The sequence below is a fragment of the Mobula hypostoma genome, chromosome 9 (genome assembly GCF_963921235.1).
Source record: "Mobula hypostoma chromosome 9, sMobHyp1.1, whole genome shotgun sequence".
In the NCBI taxonomy this organism is placed as follows: domain Eukaryota; kingdom Metazoa; phylum Chordata; class Chondrichthyes; order Myliobatiformes; family Myliobatidae; genus Mobula; species Mobula hypostoma.
This window is the reverse complement of record NC_086105.1, coordinates 488,553-512,301: the sequence shown is the minus strand read 5'-3', so window position 1 is coordinate 512,301 and position 23,749 is coordinate 488,553. Positions and strand designations below refer to the sequence as shown.

Sequence of the window (23,749 nt, the reverse complement as noted above, 5' to 3'; positions counted from 1 at the left end):
CACTGTCAAATTTGATCTACCAAAATGAACCACTTCACACTTATCTGGGTTGAACTCCATTTGCCTCTTCTCAGCCCAGTTCTGCATCTTATCAATGTCCCGCTGTAACCTCTGACAATCCTCCACACTATCCACAACACCTCCAACCTTTGTGTCATCAGCAAATTTACTAACCCATCCCTCCACTTCCTCATCCAGGTCATTTATGAAAATCACAATGAGGAGGGACCCAGAACAGATCCCTGAGGCCCATCACTAGTCACTGACCTCCTTGCTGAATATGAACCTTCTACAACCACACGTTGCCCTCTGTTGGCAAGCCAATTCTGGATCCATAAAGTAAGGTCTCCTTGGATCCCATGCCTCATTACTTCCTGAATGAACCTTGCATGGGGAACCTTATCAAATGCCTTAATGAAATCCGTAAACACTACATCCACTGTTCTACCTTCATCAATGTGTTTTCTTACATCCTCAAAGAATTCAGTCTGGCTCGTAAGGCATGACCTGCCCTTGACAAAGCCACGCTAACTATCCCTAATCAGATTAATTCTCTCCAAATGTTCATAAATCCTGCCTCTCAGGATCTTCTCAACAACTTGCCTACCACTGTTGTAAGTCTCCCTGGCCTATAATTTCCTGGGTTATCTCTACTCCCTTTCTTAAACAAGGGAACAAAATTTGCAACCCTCCAATCCTCTGGTACTTCTCCTGTCCCTATTGATGACGCAAAGATCATCGCCAGAAGCTTAGCAATCTCCTCCCTCACTTCCCACAGTAGCCTGGGGTATATCTCATCTAGTCCCAGTGACTTATCTAACTTAAAGTTCCAGCACATCTTCTTTCTTAATGTCTATATGCTCAAGTGTTTCAGTCCGCTGTAAGTCATCTCCACAATTGCCAAGGTCTTTTTCCCTGGTGAATATTGAAGCGACTCCATGCACACGTTTCCACTATCACTCCTGATTGGTCCATTCTGCACGGCTCATCCTCTTGCTCTTCACATACTTGTGGAATGCCTTGCAGTTTTCCTTAATCCTGCTCACCAAGGCCTTCTCATGGCCCCTTCTAGCTCTCCTAATTTAATTCTTAAGCTCTTTTCTGGAAAGCTGATAATTTTCCAGAATCTATCAGTACCCAGTTTCTTAAACCTTTTGTAAGCTTTTCTTTTCTTCTTAACTAGATTTTGCACATCCTTTGTACACCATGGTTCTTTTATCCTACCATCCTTTCCCTGCCTCAATGGAACATTACTTATGCAGAACGCCATACAAATGTTCCCTGAACATTTACCACATTTCTGTCATGCCTTTCCCTGAGAACATCTGCTAACCTGCCTAATAGCATCATATTTCCCCCTACCTCAATTAAATGTTTTCCCAAATTGTCTGTTCCTCTCCCTCTCCAGCACTATGGTAAAGGAGATAGAGTTGTGATTACTACCTCCAAAATGCTCTCCACCAAGAGATCTGACACCTGACGAGGTTCGTTTCCCAATACCAGATCAAGTATGGCCTCTCCTCTAGTTGTCTTATCTACATATTGCATCAGGAAACCTTCCTGAACACACCTAACAAACTCCACCACATCTAAACCTCTTGCTCTAAAGAGATGCCAGTCAATATTAGGAAAGATAAAATCTCCCATTACAACACCCTATTATTATTGCATCCATTTCAGAATCTGCCTCCCTATCTCCTCCTCAGTATCCCTGTTACTATTGGGGAGTCTATAGAAAACAGCCAGTAGAGTTATTGCCCCTTTCCTGTTTCTGACTTCCACCCACACTGACTCAGGAGACCATCCCTCCATGACTTCCTCATTTTCTGCAGCTGTGACACTATCCCTAATTAGCAATGCCATGACCCTACCTCTTTTGCCTCCCTCTCTGTCCTTTTTGAAACATTTAAAGCCTGGCACACTCAACAGACATTCCTGCCGCTGAAATATCCAAGTCCCTGTAATGGCCAAAATGTCACAATTCCACTCTCCCACCCTCTCGCCTGAGGGCAAACCAGCACCTCCCTCTCTCCCATGTTCTCAACTGAGTGCAATCCAGCTTGTCCCACATTTCCAACTTTTCCACTGACAGTAATCCCACTCTCCCTCATCTCTCCTGAGAGCAATCCAGCACGTCCCACTCTCCCTCCTCCTCTCCTGAGTGCAATCTAGCTCGTCCCAACCACCCATGTTATCTCCTGAGAGAAATCCCTCTCATCCCACTCTCCCTCTTTCTCTCCTTTCTTTCTTTTTAAATCTTTTTATTGAATAGGTATACAAAAAGGTAAGCCATATAGGCACTAATACACTGTTAGAATATAATAAAATTACAGGAGATATCAATACAGAAAAAAAAGTGATACAATGTAATTTAAACATAACATACTAAGGTAACATAATAGTATACTAATTTATATTTATATATATATATCAATAGAGAAAAGGAAAAAAAAACCACCGTGCAACTAAACTAAAAGCAAAGCAAAGCGATGGGCTAACTTGGAAACAGGTAGAGTTAAAGAACTTAAAATCACGTCCTCAAACCCGACCTCCATTAAAAACAGTAAAAAAAAACAAGAAGGCTATATAAATATGGAGCAAAAAAGAGAAGGAAAAAAATTACATTAAATGAAAATATTGAATAAAAGATCTCCAGGTCTGTTCAAATTTAAGTGAGGAATCATAAAGATTGCTTCTAATTTTCTCCAAATTCAAGCATAATATCGTCTGAGAGAACCAAAAAAAGGTGGTTGGAGCATTAAGCTCTTTCCAATGTTGTACAATACATCTTTTCGCCATTAAAGTAAGAAATGCAATCATCCTACGGGCTGAAGGAGAAAGATTACTGGAAATTTTAGGTAGTCCAAAGATAGCAGTAATAGGGTGAGGAGAGATATCTATATTCAATACCTTTGAGATAATATTAAAAATGTCTCTCCAAAAAGTTTCCAGAGTAGGACAAGACCAAAACATATGAGTTAAAGAGGCTATCTGCCCCGGACATCTATCACAAAAAGGATTAATATGAGAATAAAAGTGAGCTAATTTATCTTTGGACATATGTGCTCTATGAACAACTTTAAATTGAATTAGGGAATGTTTAGCACAGATAGAGGAAGTATTAACTAATTGTAAAATCTGCCCCCAGTCATCCACGGAAATGATAGAACCCAATTCCTGTTCCCAATCTACCCTAATCTTATCAAATGGAGCTTTCCTAAGTTTCATAATATTATAAATCATAGCCGATGCACCTTTCTGATATGGATTAAGGTTAATTATAGTATCTAAAATGTATGTAGGAGGAAGCATTGGAAAGGAAGAAAGTATAGTACTTAGGAAATTTCTAACTTGTAGATATCTAAAAAAATGTATTCTTGATAAATTATATTTATTAGATAATTGTTCAAAAGACATAAGGGAACCATCTAAAAATAAATCCAAAAACCGTGAAATACCCTGAGTCTTCCAAATTTGAAAAGCACGATCCGTAAAAGAGGGAGGAAAAAATGTTACCTAAAATAGGAATCGCTAGCCCAAATTGGTTAAGATCAAAGAATTTTCTGAATTGAAACCAAATACGTAAGGTATATTTAACTATCGGGTTAGATACCTGTTTAAGGCATTTCGAATCAAAAGGAAGAGAGGAACCTAAAATAGAGCCAAGTGTATAGCCCTGAACAGATTGTAATTCCAATGCTACCCATTTAGGAATGGATAGTATATCCTGGTCAAGTAACCAAAATTTCATATGTCGAATATTAATTGCCCAATAATAGAATCTAAAGTTAGGTAATGCTAAACCTCCATCTCTCTTAGCTTTCTGTAAATGTATTTTACCCAGTCTCGGGTTTTTATTTTGCCAAATAAATGAAGAAATTTTTGAGTCAACTTTATCAAAAAAAGATTTTGGAACAAAAATCGGTAATGCCTGAAATATATATAAAAATTTTGGCAGAAAAAACATCTTAACTGCATTAATACGACCAATCAAAGTTAAATATAAAGGAAACCATTTAGATGAAAGTTGAATAATATGGTCAATTAAGGGTAAAAAGTTAATCTTAAATAAATCTTTGTGTTTACAAGTAACTTTAATCCCAAGATATGAAAAATAATTATTAATCAATTTAAATGGAAAGTTATGATATAAGGGAAGTTGTTTATTAATCGGGAAAAGTTCAGTCTTACTAAGATTTAATTTATAACCTGAAAAGAGACTAAATTGTGCTAATAACTCTAAAACAGCAGGGATGGATTTTTGAGGATTAGAAATATATAAAAGTAAGTCATCAGCATAGAGTGATATTTTATGGGACTTTAAGCCCCGAGTTATCCCAATAATATTTGGAGATTCTCGAATGGCAATTGCAAGAGGTTCTAATGCAATATCAAGTAATAAAGGACTAAGAGGACAACCTTGTCGAGTACCTCGAAAAAGAGGGAAAAAAGGTGAGCTTAGAGAGTTAGTACGGACCGAGGCCACAGGAGAATGATATAACAGCTTGATTCAGGATATAAATTTCGAGCTAAAATTAAACATTTCAAGCACCTTAAATAAGTAAGGCCATTCTACTCTATCAAAAGCTTTCTCAGCATCTAAAGAGATAACACACTCAGGAACATTTTGTGAGGGGGTATAAACAATATTTAACAGTGTGCGAATGTTATAAAAAGAGTAACGACCTTTAATAAAACCCGTTTGGTCTTCCAAAATAATAAAAGGAAGTACTTTTTCTAATCTGTTTGCTAATAATTTAGAAAAAATTTTAGAATCAACATTTAATAAAGGTATTAGTCTATAAAATGCACATTGAGCAGGATCTTTATCCTTCTTTAATATTAGAGAGATTGACGCTCTATTGAAAGATTCCGGAAGTTTACCAAGTTTTAATGAAGCCTCGAAAACCCTACAGAACCAAGGGATTAATAAAGGTGCAAAACATTTATAAAATTCTGCGGTAAACCCATCAGGGCAAGGAGCTTTCCCCAGGTTCATAGAGGAAATAACATTCTTAATCTCATCAGTGGTAATGGGAGTATCTAGCATAGAAGACATATCCTGTGAAATCTCAGGGAAGTCTAGGTTATCCAAAAAATCATTCATATATTTAGAGTCTCGAGGAGACTCTGATTGATATAAGGAAGAATAAAAATCAAAGGAGGTTTGATTAATCCCGGCATGATCAAGTATCAGTCGATCATTTTGATTATAAATCTGATTACTTTGAGATTTAGCATAATTAGACTTCAATTGGTTAGCCAACAGTTTGCCAATTTTGTCACTGTGTACATAAAATTCACTTCTTGTTTTCTTTAATTGGTTTACAATCGAGGACGAAAGTAATAAACTGTGTTCCATTTGAAGTTCAGTTCTTTGTTTATATAACTCCTCAGAGGGAGCTGTAACATATTTCTTATCAATTTCCTTAATCTTGTCCACAATTACCAACTCCTCCTGCTTCAGCTTCTTCCTCAAAGCAGCAGAATACGAGATAATCTGACCACGAATATAAGCTTTAAAAGTATCCCAAAGAATGTTCACAGAAATATCCTCCGTATAGTTGATTGTAAAAAAAAGATCAATCTGTTCATTCATAAAGTTAACAAAGTCCGAGTCCTGAAGCAACAGCGAATTAAAACGCCATTGTCTATTATTTTGTGTATTGGCCTGAATTTTAATAGAAAGCTTAAGTGGAGCATGATCTGAAATGGTTATAGAGTCATATCACATTTAATCACTGAAGAAATAAGACGAGAGTCAATAAGGAAATAATCAAACAACAGGAATTCTGCAGATGCTGGAAATTCAAGCAACATACATCAAAGTTGCTGGTGAACGCAGCAGGCCAGGCAGCATCTATAGGAAGAGGCGCAGTCGACGTTTCAGGCCGAGACCCTTCGTCAGGACTAACTGAAGGAAGAGTGAGTAAGGGATTTGAAAGCTGGAGGGGGAGGGGGAGATGCAAAATGATAGGAGAAGACAGGAGGGGGAGGGATGGAGCCGAGAGCTGGACAGGTGATAGGCAGAAGGGGATACGAGAGGATCATGGGACAGGAGGTCCGGGAAGAAAGACGGGGGGGGGGAGGGTGACCCAGAGGATGGGCAAGAGGTATATTCAGAGGGACAGAGGGAGAAAAAGGAGAGTGAGAGAAAGAATGTGTGCATTAAAAAGAGTAACAGATGGGGTACGAGGGGGAGGTGGGGCCTAGCGGAAGTTAGAGAAGTCAATGTTCATGCCATCAGGTTGGAGGCTACCCAGACGGAATATAAGGTGTTGTTCCTCCAACCTGAGTGTGGCTTCATCTTTACAGTAGAGGAGGCCGTGGATAGACATGTCAGAATGGGAATGGGATGTGGAATTAAAATGTGTGGCCACTGGGAGATCCTGCTTTCTCTGGCGGACAGAGCGTAGATGTTCAGCAAAGCGGTCTCCCAGTCTGCGTCGGGTCTCACCAATATATAAAAGGCCACATCGGGAGCACCGGACGCAGTATATCACCCCAGTCGACTCACAGGTGAAGTGATGCCTCACCTGGAAGGACTGTTTGGGGCCCTGAATGGTGGTAAGGGAGGAAGTGTAAGGGCATGTGTAGCACTTGTTCCGCTTACACGGATAAGTGCCAGGAGGGAGATCAGTGGGGAGGGATGGGGGGGACGAATGGACAAGGGAATTGTGTAGGGAGCGATCCCTGCGGAATGCAGAGAGAGGCGGGGAGGGAAAGATATGCTTAGTGGTGGGATCCCGTTGGAGGTGGCGGAAGTTGCGGAGAATAATATGTTGGACCCGGAGGCTGGTGGGGTGGTAGGTGAGGACCAGGGGAACCCTATTCCTAGTGGGGTGGTGGGAGGATGGAGTGAGAGCAGATGTACGTGAAATGGGGGAGATGCGTTTAAGAGCAGAGTTGATAGTGGAGGAAGGGAAGCCCCTTTCTTTAAAAAATGAAGACATCTCCCTCATCCTAGAATGAAAAGCCTCATCCTGAGAGCAGATGCGGCGGAGACGGAGGAATTGCGAGAAGGGGATGGCGTTTTTGCAAGAGACAGGGTGAGAAGAGGAATAGTCCAGATAGTTGTGAGAGTCAGTAGGCTTATAGTAGACATCAGTGGATAAGCTGTCTCCAGAGACAGAGACAGAAAGATCTAGAAAGGGGAGGGAGGTGTCAGAAATGGACCAGGTAAACTTGAGGGCAGGGTGAAAGTTGGAGGCAAAGTTAATAAAGTCAACGAGTTCTGCATGCGTGCAGGAAGCAGCGCCAATGCAGTCGTCGATGTAGCGAAGGAAAAGTGGGGGACAGATACCAGAATAGGCACGGAACATAGATTGTTCCACAAACCCAACAAAAAGGCAGGCATAGCTAGGACCCATACGGGTGCCCATAGCTACACCTTTAGTTTGGAGGAAATGGGAGGAGCAAAAGGAGAAATTATTAAGAGTAAGGACTAATTCTGCTAGACGGAGCAGAGTGGTGGTAGAGGGGAACTGATTAGGTCTGGAATCCAAAAAGAAGCGTAATTCTTGAATAGGAATGGTGAACATGTGAAAAAAAAGAAAAATCTTTTTCCTGAGGATGCAAAAAGCGCCAAATGTCCGTCGACCCAGAATCAGAGAGGAATGAATTAATCAAAGTTGCAGATTTATTAGGCAAGGTCCGTAGAGGAGCCGAACGGTCCAAAGCTGGAGATAAACAGGTATTAAGATCTCCGCCCCAGATCAATGAAAACTCATTCAAATTCGGGAACTGATTGAATAATGATTTATAAAATTCCGGACAGTCCATATTGGGAGCATAAACATTAACCAAAACTACCTTTTTATTAAATAGTAGACCACTAACCAGTAAAAATCTACCATTCGGATCAGAGATAATATCATGTTGTATAAAAGTAACAGAGGAGTCTATAAAAATAGAGACGCCTCGAATCTTAGCGTTAGAGTTCGAATGAAACTGTTGTTCCTTCCAGAATTTAAAAAAACGTAGTCTGTCCCCCCTCCGCACATGGGTCTCTTGTAAAAATAGAATTTGTGCTTTAAGTCTCCGGAACACTTTAAAAACGTTTTTCCTTTTAATAGGATGGTTAAGACCATTAGTATTCCAGGAGACAAAATTAATAATAGACTCCATAAACCCTAAAGTCAACCCGCAAAAAGGAGGAGTGACGATAGGCTCGATCCACGAACCCGGAAAGGGAACAGAACAAATAAGAGATACCGGGAAGGAGAACGCAACCAATACTTCAATAGTGTACATAGCCCAAGAAGAAAAAAACTAAAATGTGAAGCCCCTCCCACTACCCCCCACCCCATGACCTCAAGGCTAAATCTAAAACAGACCAGCCAGAAAGAAGCAAGCACTAAAACTACCCCCATGACTTCCGATAGACGCTCCCTAAAAAAAGTGTAAATATAAAAAAGATCAGCTAGTTATAAAACAGTAAAAAAATAAAAAAAGTAAATCAATTAAAACAAACACTTAATATAACAGAGAAAAAGCCAGAAAATATAAAAAAACCGCAACAAACCCCAGACCCCATGAATAAACAAAACAAGAAATGAAATTATTAACATAAACTAGTTATGAAAACCTACAAAAAAAAGATTTAAAAACTACAAAATTTAAGGCCTCAAAGGAAATACGTAGAATGACGCTGAGGAAATAACCACCCAGAAACCCCTGGGAAAAAGAAAGGAATGACGCAGATAGAAAGAAAGTTTAGCAACCATATTAATTAATCAAAAATAAACTTTTCTGCCCATACAAGGCAAAAAAAAATTAAGGCCGACAGATTCACAACCTCCGATCAAACGGAGATAGTTAAAAATTACGATTAAGATGTTGAAGATGAAAATTGATCCAGATAACTCTGGGCATCCGATGGAGATTCAAAAAAACGGAGGGCTCCATCCAACGTACGAATCCTTAGACGTGCTGGGTAAAGCAGCGCTGGTTTTAAATCCATCTTGTAGAGTTCCGACATCACAGATCTATAACGAACCCGTTGATCCCGAATTGGTTTACTGAAATCCTCCACAAACCGAAAATGAAGATCCAAAAAATCAATGTAACCTTTAGATCGAACGAATCAAAACAGTTTCTCCTTGCCTTGAAAGTAATGAAAACGTAAGATGACATGTCGAGGCTTATCTGACTTAGACGAGTATGATGGAACTCTATGAACACGATCCAATAACGGTGGTTGGTCAGGAAATACAGTAGGAAATGCATCTTTTAAAAGTTGAGAAAAAAACTTCATTGGGTTGTCAGATTCAGCAGCTTCACGCACCCCAATCATTCAAAGATTCAGCCGTCGCATTCTGGATTCTAAGTCAGAGTTTTTAAAGGTCAGAAAGTCAAGTTTCTTCTTCATTAGATTAATTGTTTCTTCAATTTTCCCCATCTTGAGTTCATTTTGTTGCGTGGATTTTTGAAGATTAGATATAGCCGACTGATGTTCCGTAATAGATGTTTGTATTTTATCGATTGAATTGGCAATTTTCTGGAAATTAATTGAAATTTCCGCACGAATCAACTCCGTAATAGAGGTTGAAATTTCCCTTTGAATTAGATCCGATATAGCTTTCAAAGTCACCGGTGGTTCAGCCGGAGGAAAATCGGTACCTTTCGGTCTAACCGGAGGTTTGCCATCCTTCCCAATTTTTCCCATCCTTAGACATAGCAGACCTTAAAAGCATCCGATTATCAAAAAGCCCAATTTGTTTCAAAGTATTGTAAAAGTCGATGCCTTAATGGTTAGTTAAAATATAGCTGATCATAAGAAGAAAAACTCAGAGGTAATGGAGCGAGTCAAGAACACGACTTCACTCCATGAGCTCTACCGGAAGTCCCTCCTTCTCTCCTAAGAGCAATCCAGCTTGTTCCACTCTCCCTCCTTCTCTCCTGAGTGCAATCCAGCTTATCCCACTCTTCTTTCCTCTCTCTTTACACTAATCTAACTTGTCCCACTCTCCCAACTTCTCTCTGGAGAACGATCCAGCTCATGCCACTCACCCACCATCTCTCCTGAGAGCGATCTAGCTCATCCCATTCTCCCAGTTGTCTCCAATGAGAGCAATCCAGCTTGTTCCTCTCTCCCACCTTGTCTACTGAGACTAATCCAATTCATCCCATTCTCCCACCTTCTCAGCTGAGAGCAATCCACCTTGTCCCACTGTCCTACCTTCCCTGCTGAGAAATATCCAGCTTGTCCCACTCTCCTATCTTCCCTGCTGAGAAATATCCAGCTTGTCCCACTCTCCTATATGCTCTCCTGAGACAAATCCAGATCATCGCATTCCCCCACCTTACCTCCTGAAAGGAATCTCGCTCATCCCATTCTCCCGGTGTCTTCCTTGAGTTTAATCCAGCTCGTCCCACTCTCCCACCTGCTGTCATAAGAGGAATACAGCTCATTCCTCTCTCCCATCTTCTGAGAACAACCTACCACATCCCACTTTTCCATCTTCTCTCCAGAGTACAATCCCACTCATCCCACTCTCCCTCCTCCTCTCCTGAGAGCAATCCATCTTGCCCCAACTACCCATGTTCTCTCTTGAGTGCAATCCCACTTATCCCACTCTCTCACCTTCTCTCCTGAGCAATCCACCTCATTCTACTCTGCTACCTTCTCTCCAGTGTGTGATCCAGCTCGTCCTGCTCTCCTGAGAGTGTTTAGCCTTTTTTCCTTTCTTTTTGTAAGTAATGCGTTCAAAGATACATGTGATAAAAATGAACATCAATATGTCAGTGATAATAAATGTGATTCCGATTCTGGATGAGAGTTACGGCATTCATATGTGTTTATTTTAAGTTAATATGGAGACACAAGAGGTCATGGGGTTAAGGTGAAAGATGAAATGTTTAAGGGGACCATGATGGGAAACTTCACTCAGACGATTGTGTTAAGGTAGAATGAGCTGCCAGAGGAAGTGGTGGATTCGGGTTCAGTTTGGATAGGTTCATGGATGGGAGGGGTATGGTTCAGGATGAGGTCAATGAGACTAGGCAAATTAATAGTTTGGCATGGACTAAGACAGGCCGAAGGGCTGTTTCTGAGGTGTAATATTCTATGAATTTATGATCCATACTGACCAAGATTCTTCTCTTGGCTACTCCCTTACTTGGCTGCATACGGCCCATATACTTCTAAACTATCATAAAGGTACTGAAGTCTCCAAACCTTATTCTACAGGAGTTAACAAGAGCACTTAAAGATAAAGATTAGCTTTACTTGCTACATGTACATTGTAATGTCAAAAACTACTGTGAAATACGTCATTTGTATCAAATCACATCAGCGAGGATTGCGCTGGGGGGCAGCCTGCAGGTGTTGCCATGCTTCCTGCGTCAACATAGCATGTCCGCAGCTTAGTATCCCTAATCCATACGGCCATACAACCAAGACATTGGAGCAGAATTAGGCCATTCAGCCCATCGATTCCACCTCGCCATCTCTTCAAGGCTGATCCTGGATCCCATTCAACCCCATACACCTGCCCACTAGCCATATCCCTTAATGCCCCGACTAATCAGGAAACCATCAACTTCCGCTTTGAATATGCCCACGGACTCGGCTTCCACCGCAGTCTGTGGCAGAGCACTTCACAAATTCGCTACTCTTTGACTAAAAATATTCCTCCTACCTCTGTTCTAAAAGGTCACCTCTCAATTTTGAGACTGTGCCTTTTAGTTCGGATACTCCCACCAGGGGATACATGGTCTCCACATCCACCTTATCTAGCCCTTTCAACATTTGATAGGTTTCAAAGAGATCCCCCCTCCCACATTCTTCAAAATTCCAGTGAGTACAGGCCCAAAATTTCCAAACGTTCATGTTAACCCCTTCATTCCCAGAATCATCCTCGTGAACCTCCTCTGGACTCTCTCCAATGACAATACATCCTTTCTGAGATAAGGGGCCCACAGCTGTTGAAAATACTCTAAGTGGAGTTTGACCAGTGTCTTATAAAGCTTCAGCATTATCTCCTTGCTTTTATATTTTATTCCCCCTGTAATAAATTCCAACACTGCATTTGCCTTCTTTACCACAGACTCAACCTGTAAATTAACCTTCTGGGAGTCTTGCACGAGGGTTCCAAAGTCCCTCTGCACCTCTGATGTTTGAATTTTCTCCCCATTTAGATAATAGTCCATACTATTGTTCCTTTTACCAAAATGAGTTATCATAACCTGTAAGTCTTTGGAATGAGGGAGGCAACTGGAGCACCCAGAGAAAACCCATACGGTCATTGGAAAAACGTGCAAACTCCGTAAGGACAGCCGTGGGAACTGAGCCCCAACTGGTGATTGCTGGCACTGCAAGGTGATTGTGCTAACCGCTGGGCTACTGTGCTGCCCTATTTGAATCAATTTTACCACTACAATGACATTAATTGGTTGCACGAAAATTGATGCTTGGAATAGGTACAGAGGAGATGTCAGGGGTAAGTTTTTTTATGCAGAAAGTGGTCAGTGCGTGGAATGGGCTGCCAGCAGCGGTGGTGGAAGCGGAAACGATAGGGTCTTTTAAGAGATTCCTGGATGGATACATGGGGCTTAGAAAAATAGAGGGCTATGGGTAAGCCTCGGTAGTTCTAGGGTAAGGACATGTTCAGCACAGCTTTGTGGGCTGAAGGGCCTGTACTGTGCTGTACGTTTTCTATGTTTCTAATTACAACAGATAAGATGACTAAAGTAGCACTCTATAAAAAATTAAGTAAGCAAATGCTAATTGTTTATCAATACTGGAAATTCATATGACAATCGGCTGAATTACAAATTTTCTAAAATGTTTCAATTTCACGTCATATTCAGAGTGAACTCACATTTCCTGTTCCTCCTGGAGTTGTGATGATCTTTGCTGCAGCACCTGTATCTGAAGTTGAGCATCCAGTAGGTCATTGTTTGCTTTTTGGAGAGATTCCTCCAACTCCTCTGTGGTCCTTTTTAATCTCTGGTTCTCCATCTTGCATTCTTGCTTTTCACTGACCAGTTCTCCAAACTCCCTCTCCAACTGACACAGTCAAGGAGAAGATAAGCAGTAAAACTAGGATGCACACGCCTACAGAATATCAAACCATTAATGCAGCCTTAGTATTACCCAACCTTACTTTAGGGATGATCATATATAGACTTTCACCAACAGGCTGCCGACATCCAAAAAACAGAACTCAGTCACATAATGTATAAAGTCAAGAACTTAATGTGCTTGGCCACTAGGGTCCATAATGAAACATTTATCAACAATTGTTATGATGCATTTTGGGATCTAATAACCTACAGTGAGAGATACAAACCACATAGCTGATGGGCAGTTTAACCTAGCATCATAGAGCGAAGGGTCTATTCCTGTGCTGTACAATTCCCTGCTCTACGTGAATGAATATAGGCAGTAATGATGAACGGTATACAAAGTTCCAGCAGCACAAGTAGATAAGCTAACAAATTTCACGTCACATGCTGGTGATAATAAAGCTGATTCTGATTCTGACTCTGAGAGGGTAGTGAAGGCAGCAAAGGAATCCTTGACTCATTCTCCAGGGAATAAAATACAAGAGAATGGAGATCTTAGTAAAACTTCAGAAAACATTGGTTAGGGCACAGCTGGAGTAGAGTGTGCAGCTCCAGTCACCACTTTACTAAAGGATGTGAGAGTTTGGAGAAGGTACAGGAAAGATTCACTGTGATGTTGCCTCAATTAGGGGCAATTGGCTGCATGGAGAGGTTGGTCAACTGGAATTCCTTTACCCGAAGCACTGAAATCTGATAGAGGTTTATCAGATAATGAACACCTGAAATGAATGCTAACATTACATTTGCCTTCCTCACGACTGACTCGACCTGCAAGTTAACATTTAGGGTTGTTCTGCACAAAGACTCCCAAGTCCCTTTGGGTCTCAGATTTTTTGATTTTCTCCCCATTCAGAAAATAGTCTGCACATTTCTTTCTTCTACCAAAGTGCATGACTATGCATTTTCCAAAACTGTATTTAATTTGTTACTTTCTTGCCATTCCCCTAATCTGTCTAAGTCCTTCTGCATCCTACCTGTTTCCTCAACACTACCTGCCCCTCCACCAATCTTCATATCATCTGCAAACTTGGCAACAAAGCCATCTTTTCCATCATCTAAATCATTTATATACAGCATAAAAAGAATCAGTTCCACCACTGACTGCTGTGGAACACCACTAGTCACTGGTAGCCCACCAGAAAAGGATCCTTTTATTCCCACACGCTGCCTCCTACCAATCAGCCAATATTCTAACCATGCCAGTAACTTTCCTGTAATTACCATGGGCTCTGAAGTTGGTAAGCAGCCTCAATTGTGGCACCTTGTCAAAGGCCTTCTGAAAGTCCAAATATACAACATCCACATCATCCCTTTTATCTATCCTCCTTGTAATCCCCTCAAAGAATTCCAAAAGGTTCATCAGGTAAGATTTTCCATTAAGGAAACCATGCTGACCTTGTCCCATCTTGTCCTGTGTCACCTCGTACTCTATCACCTCATCCTCAACAATTGAGTCCAATATCTTCCCAGCCACTGAGGTCAGGCTAACTGGTCTATAATTACCCTTCTGCTGCTTTCCTCCTTTCTTAAAGAGTGGAGTGACATTTGCAATTTTCCAATCCTCTGGCACTATGCCAGAGTCCAATGATTTTGAAAGATCATTACAAATGCCTCCACAATCCCTACCACAACCTCTTTCGGAACCCTTGGGGTACAGTTCATCTGGTCCGGGTGACATGTATCCTTGGCTCTTTCAGCTTTTTGAGCACCTCCTCCCTTGTAATAGTAACTGCACTCACTTCTCTTCCCTCTCACCTTTCAACATCTGGCATACTGCCAGTGTCTTCCACAGTGAAGATTGATGCAAAATACACATTTAGTTCATCTTCTATCTCCTTGCCCCCCACCGTTATTATTTCCCCAACCTCATTTGCTAGTGATCCTATATCCACTCTCATCTCTTCTTCTTTCTTTCTTTTTTTTTACATATTTCAGAAAGCTTTTACTATCTTTGATATTGTTTTAGAAACGCAAACAACAGGAATTCTGCAGATGCTGGAAATTCAAGCAACACACATCAAAGTTGCTGGTGAACGCAGCAGGCCAGGCAGCATCTCTAGGAAGAGGTATAGTTGACATTTCAGGCCGAGACCCTTCGTCAGGACTAACTGAAGGAAGAGTGAGTAAGAGATTTGAAAGTGGGAGGGGGAGGTGGAGATCCAAAATGATAGGAGAAGACAGGAGGGGGAGGGATGGAGCCAAGAACCGGACAGGTGATTGGCAAAGGGGATATGAGAGGATCATGGAACAGGAGGTCCGGGGAGAAAGACAAAGGGGGGGAAGGGAACCCAGCGGATGGGCAAGGGGTATAGTGAGAGGGACAGAGGGAGAAAAAGGAGAGAGAGAAAGAATGTGTGTATAAAAATAAATAACGGATGGGGTACGAGGGGGAGGTGGGGCATTAGTGGAAGTTAGAGAAGTCGATGTTCATGCCATCAGGTTGATATTGTTTGTTAGCTTACTTTCAATATTTCATCTTTTCCCTCCCAATGATTCTTTTAGTTGCTCTCTGTAGGTTTTTAAAATCTTCCCAGTCCTCTGCCTTCCCATTAATTTTTGCTTTGTTGTATGCCCTCTCTTTTGATTTTGAGTTAGCTTTGGCTTTGCTTGTCAGCCACTGCTGTACTATTTTGCGATTTGAATATTTATTTGTTTTTTTGGAATACATCTATCCTGCACTTAGAACCATAGAACACTACAGCACAGAAAACAGGCCATTCGGCCCTTATAGTCTGTGCTGAAACATTATTCCATTAGTCCCATTGACCTGTATCCAGTCCATAACCCTCCAGACCTCTCCCATCCATGTACCTATCCAATTGATTCTTAAAACTTAAGAGTGAGCCCGCATTTATCTCGTCAGATGGCAGCTCGTTCCACTCTCTGAGTGAAGAAGTTCCCCCTAATGTTCTCCCTAAACCTTTCCCCTTTCACCCTAAAGCCATGTCCTCTTGTATTTATCTCTCCGAAACTAAGTGGCAAGAGCCTAGTCACATTTTACTCTGTCTATCCCCCTCATAATTTTGTAAACCTCTATCAAATCTCCCCTTAGTCTTCTACACTCCAAGGAATAAAGTCCGAACCTGTTCAATCTTTCCCTGTAACTCAACTCCTGAAGACTCAGCAACATCCTAGTAGATCTTCTCTGCACTCTTTCAATCTTACTGTTATCCTTCCAATAGTTAGGTGACCAGAACTGCACACAATACTCCAAATTTGGCCTCACCAATGTCTTATACAGCCTCACCATAGCATTCCAACTCCTGTACTCAATACTTTGATTTATGAATGCCAGGGTGCCAAAAGCCTTCTTTACAACCCTGTCTACCTGTGACACCACTTTCAGGGAATTATGTATCTGAACTCCCAGATCCCTTTGTTCCTCCACACTCCTCAGTGCCCTACCATTTACTGTGTATGTCCTACCTTGATTTGTCCTTCCAAAATGCAACATCTCACAATTGTCTGCATTAAATTCCATCTGCCACTTTCTGGCCCATTTTTCCAGTTGGTCCAGATCCCTCTGCAAGCTTTGAAAGCCTTCCTCGCTGTCCACATCACCTCCAATCTTAGTGTCATCAGCAAACTTGCTGATCCAATTTACCACATTATTATCTAGATCATTGATATAGACCACAAACAACAATGGTCCCAGCACAGATCCTTGAGGCACACCACTAGTCACAGGCCTCTAGTCTGATAAGCAATCATCCACTACCACTCTCTGTCTTCTCCCACACAGCCAATTTTGAATCCAGTTTACAACCTCTCCATGGATACCTACTGTCTGAATTTTCTGAACTAACCTCCCATATGGGACCTTGTCAAAGGCCTTACTAAAGTCCATGTAGACAACATCCACAGCCTTTCCTTCGTCTACTTTCTTGGTAACCTGCTCGAAAAACTCTACAAGATTTGTTAAACTTACCTCATTTTTCCCAGAAACACATGCCATTTCTGCATCTCCTACCAATTTACTTTGGCCAACTCCTCTCTCATACCACTGTCATTTGATAGGGAGAAAATAAAGTCTGGCAAAGCAGCATTTCAGTGGAGTAAAGGATGTATGTCAATGATTTGGACTATGGGATTAATGGATTTGTGACTAAATTTGCCAATGATACAAAGATAGGTGGATGAGCGGGTGGTGTTGAGGAAACAGAAAGCCTGTAGTGGGAATTAAATAGTTTAGGGGAATGGGCAAAGAAGTGGCAAATGAAATACAATGTTGGAAAGTGTACGGTCATGCACTTTGGCGGAAGAAATAAATGGCCAGACTATTACTTAGATGGGGAGAGAATTCAAAATGCAGAGATGCAAAGGGAATTGGGAGTCCTTGTGCAGGATACCCTAAAGGTTAACCTCCAGGTTGAGTCGGTGGTGAAGAAGGTGAATGCAATGTTGGCATTCATTTCTAGAGGTATAGAATATAAGAGCAGGGATGTGATGTTGAGGCTCTATAAGGCACTCGTGAGACCATACTTGGAGTACTGTGTGCAGTTTTGGGCTCCTTATTTTAGACAGGTTCTTGATTAGCCAGGGCATCAATTTTAGAACTGACATTGGAGAGGGTTCAGAGAAGATTCACGAGAATGATTCCAAAACTGGAAGTGTTACCGTATAAGGAACGTCTGGCAGCTCTTGGGCTGTTTTCCCTGGAGCTCAGGAGAATGAAGGGGGATCTCATAGAAACATTCCGAATATTAAAATGCCTGAACAGTTTAGATATGCAAAGTTATTTCACATGATAGGTTAGTCTTGGACAAGAGGGCATGAATTCAGGATTGAGGAACGTCCATTTAAAACAAAGATGTGGAGAAATTACTTTAGTCAGAGGGTGGTAAATCTGTGGAATTTGTTGCAACAAGCAGCTGTGGAGGCCAAGTCATTAGGTGTATTTAAGGCAGAGATGGATAGCTTCTTGATTAGCCAGGGCATCAGAGGGTATGGGGAGAAGGCAGAGGTGGGGATGACTGGAAGAACTGGATCAGCCCATGATTGAATGGTGGAGCAGACTCAATGGGCCAAATGGCCTACTTCTGCTCCTGCTCCTATACCTTATGGTCTTGTGGTCTAAAAACCTACCGAGAGCAACTGAAAGTATCATTAGGAGAGAAAATATGAAACATAAAGGCAAACTAGCAAATAATATCAAAGTGGATAGTAAAAGCTTTTCAAGTAAGAGAAAAAGAAAAGAGAGATGAGAGTTGATATAGGACTGCTATAAAATGTGATCAGAGAAATAATAAGGGGATGAGGAGATGGCAGATGAACTAAGATGATAAGATCATAAGATGTAGGGCAGAATTTGCCATTCAGCCCATCGAGTCTGCTTCACCATTCCAGGGAATAGACAGAGCTCTCTGTCACGAGGATAAGAGCGTCCCAAAGGCTGTGTTGCTTGCCTGGTGCCCGGGTTCAAGACATTGTATCTGACCTGCAGAGGAATTTACAGTGGGAGGGGAAAGATCCAGTTGTCATGGTCCATGTGGGCACAAACAACATAGACTGAATGAGGAAAGAGGTTCTGCTGAAGGAATTTGAGCAGCTAGGGGCTAAATTAAAAAGCTGAACCAAAAAGGTGGTAATCTCTAGATTACTATCTGAGCCACATGCAAATTAGCATAGGGTCAAGAAGATTAGAGAATTGAATGTGGGGCTCAGGATTGGTGTGGGAGAAGTGGATTTGAATTCGTGAGAAGTTGGCACCAGTATGGGGGAAGGAAGGAAGGAACTGTACCATTAGGACGGGTTCCACCTGAACCGTGATGGGATCTGAATCGTAGCAAATCATGTAACTAGGGCTGGGGATAGAGCTTTAAACTAAATAGTAGGGGGGTGAATTCAACAGATTGGAGAAGTAAAGCAAAAAAGAAAAGTGTGGTAAAGTTAAAGAAAAAGCAAAAAATAAAATTGAGAAAGTAAGAGTGGAGTGAAGAACAGTCAAGTGCAAAAGAGTAAAAGATTACAAGATTTTAAAAGCACAATGAGTGGAAGGGCACTTTATTTGAATGCTTGTAGTATTCAAAACAAGGTCAGTGAACTTGTTGCACAAATCAGCACAAGGGGATATGAATTAGTGGCCACTACAGAGACGTGATTGCAGGGTGGATTGGATTGAGAATTAAATATCCGAAGATATCAGGTACTACAGAAGGATAAGCAGGAAGGAAAGGAGGTTGGGTAGCACTCTTAAATAAAGATGAGATCAGGGCGATAGTGAGAGACGATACCAGATTTAAGGAGCAGAATGTTGAATCCATCTGCATAGAGAGAAAGAATGGTAAAGGGAAAAATTCACTGGTGGGAGTTGTCTATAGGCCACCGAATAATAACTTTACAGTGGCACAGGCAATAAACAGAGAAATATCTGAGGCATGTAAGAATGGAACAGCAGGTATCATGGGGGACTTTAACTTGTACATACAGTGGCATGCAAAAGTTTGGGCACCCCGGTCAAAATTTCTGTTACTGTGAATAGCTAAGTGAGTAGAAGATGAACTGATTTCCAAAAGGCATAAAGTTAATGACACATTTCTTTAATATCTTAAGCAAGATTACCTTTTTATTTCCATCTTTTACAGTTTCAAAATAACAAAAAAGGAAAAGGGCCCAAAGCAAAAGTTTGGGCACCCTGCATGGTCAGTACTTAGTAACACCTCCTTTGGCAAATATCACAGCTTGTAAACGTTTTCTGTAGCCAGCTAAGAGTCTTTCAATTCCTGTTTGGGGGATTTTCACCAATTCTTCCTTGCAAAAGGCTTCTAGTTCTGTGAGATTCTTGGGCTGTCTTGCATGCACTGCTCTTTTGAGGTCTATCCACAGATTTTCGATTATCACAGTCAGGGGACTGTGAGGGCCATGGCAAAACCTTCAGCTTGCACCTCATGAGGTAGTCCATTGTGGATTTTGAGGTGTGTTTAGGTTCATTATCCTGTTGTAGAAGCCATCCTCTTTTCATCTTCAGCTTTTTACAGACAGTGTGATCTTTGTTTCCAGAATTTGCTGGTATTTAATTGAATTCATTCTTCCCTAAAAAGTGAAATGCTCCCCATGCCACTGGCTGCAACACAAGCCGAAAGCATGATCGATCCACCCCCATGCTTAACAGTTGGAGAGGTTTCCTTTTCATGAAATTCTGTACCCTTTTTTCTCCAGACATACCTTTGCTCATTGCGGCCAAAAAATTCTATTTTAACTTCATCAGTCCACAGGACTTGTTTCCAAAATGCATCAGCCTTGTTCAGATGTTCCTTTGCAAACTTCTGATGCTGAATTTTGCGGTGAGGACACAGGAAAGATTTTCTTCTGATGGCTCTTCCATGAAAGTCATATTTGTGCAGCTATCGCTGCACAGTAGAACAGTGCACCACCACTCCAGAGTCTGCTAAATCTTCCTGAAGGTCTTTTGCAGTCAAACAGGGGTTTTGATTTGCCTTTCTAGCAATCCTACAAGCAGTTCTCTCGGAACATTTTCTTGGTCTTCCAGACCTCAACGTGACCTCCACCATTCCTGTTAACTGCCATTTCTTGATTACATTACGAACTGAGGAAACGACTACCTGAAAACGCTTTGCTATCTTCTTATGGCCTTCTCCTGCTTTGTGGGCATCATTTATTTTAATTTTCAGAGTGCTAGGTAGTCACTCAGAGGAGCCCATGGCTGCTCATGGGACAAGGTTTGAGGAGTCAGGGTATTTATAAAGCTTTGAAATTTGCATCATCTGGCCTTTCCTAACGATGACTGTGAACAAGCCACAGCCTTAACAAGCTAATTAAGGTCTGAGACCTTGGTAAAAGTTATCTGAGAACTCAAATCTCTTGGGGTGCCCAAACTTTTGCATGGTGCTTCTTTCCTATTTTTCGCTCTAAAATTGTACAAAACAAAAATAATACACTAATCTTGCTTAAAATGTTGAAAAGAATGTTTCATCTTTAACTTTATGACTTTTGGGGATCAGTTCATCTTCTACTCACTTAATTATTCACAGGAACAGAAATTTTGACCGGGGTGCCCAAACTTTTGCATGCCACTGTAGATTAGGTGAATCAAGTTGGTCGAGGCAGTCTTGAGGAGGACTTCATAGAATGCATCCGTGATTGCTCTCTTGAACAGCATGTTACTGAACCTACAAGGGAATGTGCTACCTTAGATCTGGTCCTGTGCAATGAGACAGGTAAAATTAGTGATCTTGTAGTTAGGGATCCTCCTGGAAAGAGTGATCAGAGTATGATTGAATTTCTCATACAATGGAGGGTGCAATAGTTCAATCTAAAACCAGTGTATTATGCCTAAACAACGCAGACTACAATGGGATGAGGGAGGATTTAGCTAGTGTAGACTGGAAATACAGGTTATATGGTGGGGCGGTTGAGGAACAATGGAAGACTTTCAAAGAGATTTTTCCACAGTGCTCAACAAAAGTATATTCCAGTTTGGGCTCCTTATTTTAGAAAGAATATACTGACATTGGAGAGGGTTCAGAGAAGATTCATGAGAATGATTCCAGGAATGAGAGGATTACAGTAGGAGGAACGTCTGACAGCTCTTGGGCTGTATTCCCTGGAGTTCAGGAGAATGAGGGGGGATCTCATAGAAACATTCCAAATGTTAAAAGTCCTGAACAGATTAGACATGGCAAAGTTATTTCCCATGGTAGAGGATTCTAGGACAAGAGGGCACGACTTCAAGATTGAAGGAAGTCCTTTTAGAACTGAGATGCAGAGAAATTAGTTTAGTCAGAGGATGGTAAATCTGTGGGATTTGTTGCCACGAGCGGATGTGGAGGCCAAGTCATTGGGTGTATTTAAGACAGAGATAGATAGGTTCTTGATTAGCCAGGGCATCAAAGGGTATGGGGTGAAAGCAGGGGAGTGACTGGATGAAGTGGATCAGCCCATAATTGAACGGCAGAGCACACTCGATGGGCTGAATGGCCTACTTCTGCTCTTGAACCTTATGGTCTTATGGTCTAAAAGCAAGGACAGTAAGGATAGGGAGAGCCAGCCTGGGATAACTCAGGAAGTAAAAGAAGGCATCAAAACAAAAGTTCATGCATACAAAGTTGCCAAGGGTAGTGGAAAAATGGAAGATTAGGAAAACTTTAAAAAGCAACAAAGAACCACTAATTGAGCAATAAAGAAGGCAAATGGAATGTTGGCCTTCATTGCTAGAGGGATTGAAGTTAAGAGCAGGGAGATTATGCTGCAACTGTACAGGGTACTGGTGAGGCTGCACCTGGAGTACTGGGTGCAGTTCTGGTCTCCTTACTTGAGGAAGGATATACTGGCTTTAGACGCGGTGCAGAGGAGGTTCACCAGGTTGATTCCAGAGATGAGGGAGTTAGACTATGAGGAGAGACTACAGGAGGCGACTCACTCGCTGGAATTCAGAAGAATGAGAAGAGATCTTATAGACACATATAAAATTATGAAAGGGTCTGTCTAAGTCTGCTGCAGTCGCATTGCTTCCTCAACACTACCTACCCTTCCAACCATCTTTGTATTATCCGCAAGCTTTGCCACAAAGGCAGCAACTCAATTATCCAAATCATTGACAAACAATACTAACCCCTGAGAATCACCACTAATCACTGGCAGCCAACCAAAAAAAGGCCCCCTTTATTCCCACTTGCTGCCTCCTGCCTGTCAGCCAGTTTTCCATTCGTGTCAGTATCTTCCCTGTAACTCATAGGATTTTATCTTGTTACGCAATCTCGTGTTGCACTTTATCAAGTAATCCAAGTAAATGACATTCTCTGCCTCTTCTTTGTCACTCTGCTTGTTACTTCCTTGAAGAACTCTTAACAAATTTGTCAGGCAAGATTTCCCTTTACAGAAACCATGCTGACTTTAACTTATTTTATCATTAGTCTCCAAATACCCCAAAACGTCATCCTTAATAATAGACTCCAACAGTTTCCCAACCACTAAGGTTGGGCTAACTGGCCTATAATATCCTTTCTATGCCTTCCTCCCTTCTTAAAGAGTGGAGTGACACTTGCAATCTTCCAGTCCTCCGGGACCATGCCAGAATCAAGTGATTATTGAAAGATCATGACGAATGCATCCATTATCTTTTCAGCAACCTCTCTCAGGACTCTGGGTTGTAGTCCATTTGATCCAGATGACTTATCCACCTTACGACCTTTGAGTTTGCCTAGCACTTTTTCCCTTTGTAATAGCAATGGCACTCAGACCTGCTCCCTGACACTCATGGTCCTCGGGCACACTACTAGTGTCTTCCACAGTGAAGACAGAGGCAAAGTTCTCATTCAGTTTATCTGCCATTTCTTCATCCCCCATTGCTACCTAACCAGCATCATGTTCCAGTGGCCAAATATCAACTCTCACCTCCCATTTACCCTTTATATAACTGAAAAACCTTTTGGTATCCTGCTTTATATTATTGGCTAGTTTGCCCTCATATTTCACCTTTTCCCTTCTCCTCACTTCCTTAGTTGCTTTTGTTAAAAGCTTCCCCATCATCCATCTTCTGACTCACTTTTGCTGCCTTAATATGTCCTTTGCTTGGTTTTTATGCACTTTCCTTGTAAGGCACAGTTGCCTACCCCTACCATTTCAGAACAACTTCTGTGGGAGATATCTATCCTGCGCCTTGTGAACTATTCCCAGAAACTTCAGCCAGCTCTGCTCTGCCATCATCCCCACCAGTATC

The 23,749-nt window shown here is 41.5% G+C and overlaps 1 protein-coding gene across 1 annotated transcript in view; it reads right to left on the bottom strand.

Moving 5' to 3' along the window:
• cracr2aa (calcium release activated channel regulator 2Aa) overlaps positions 1-23,749 on the bottom strand; it is a 165,203-nt gene that overhangs the window by 107,261 nt on the left and 34,193 nt on the right. Inside the window, exon 8 of the mRNA XM_063057546.1 lies at positions 12,825-13,012. Coding sequence (XP_062913616.1) covers positions 12,825-13,012 — 188 coding nt within the window. The remainder of the gene's footprint in view (positions 1-12,824; positions 13,013-23,749) is intronic.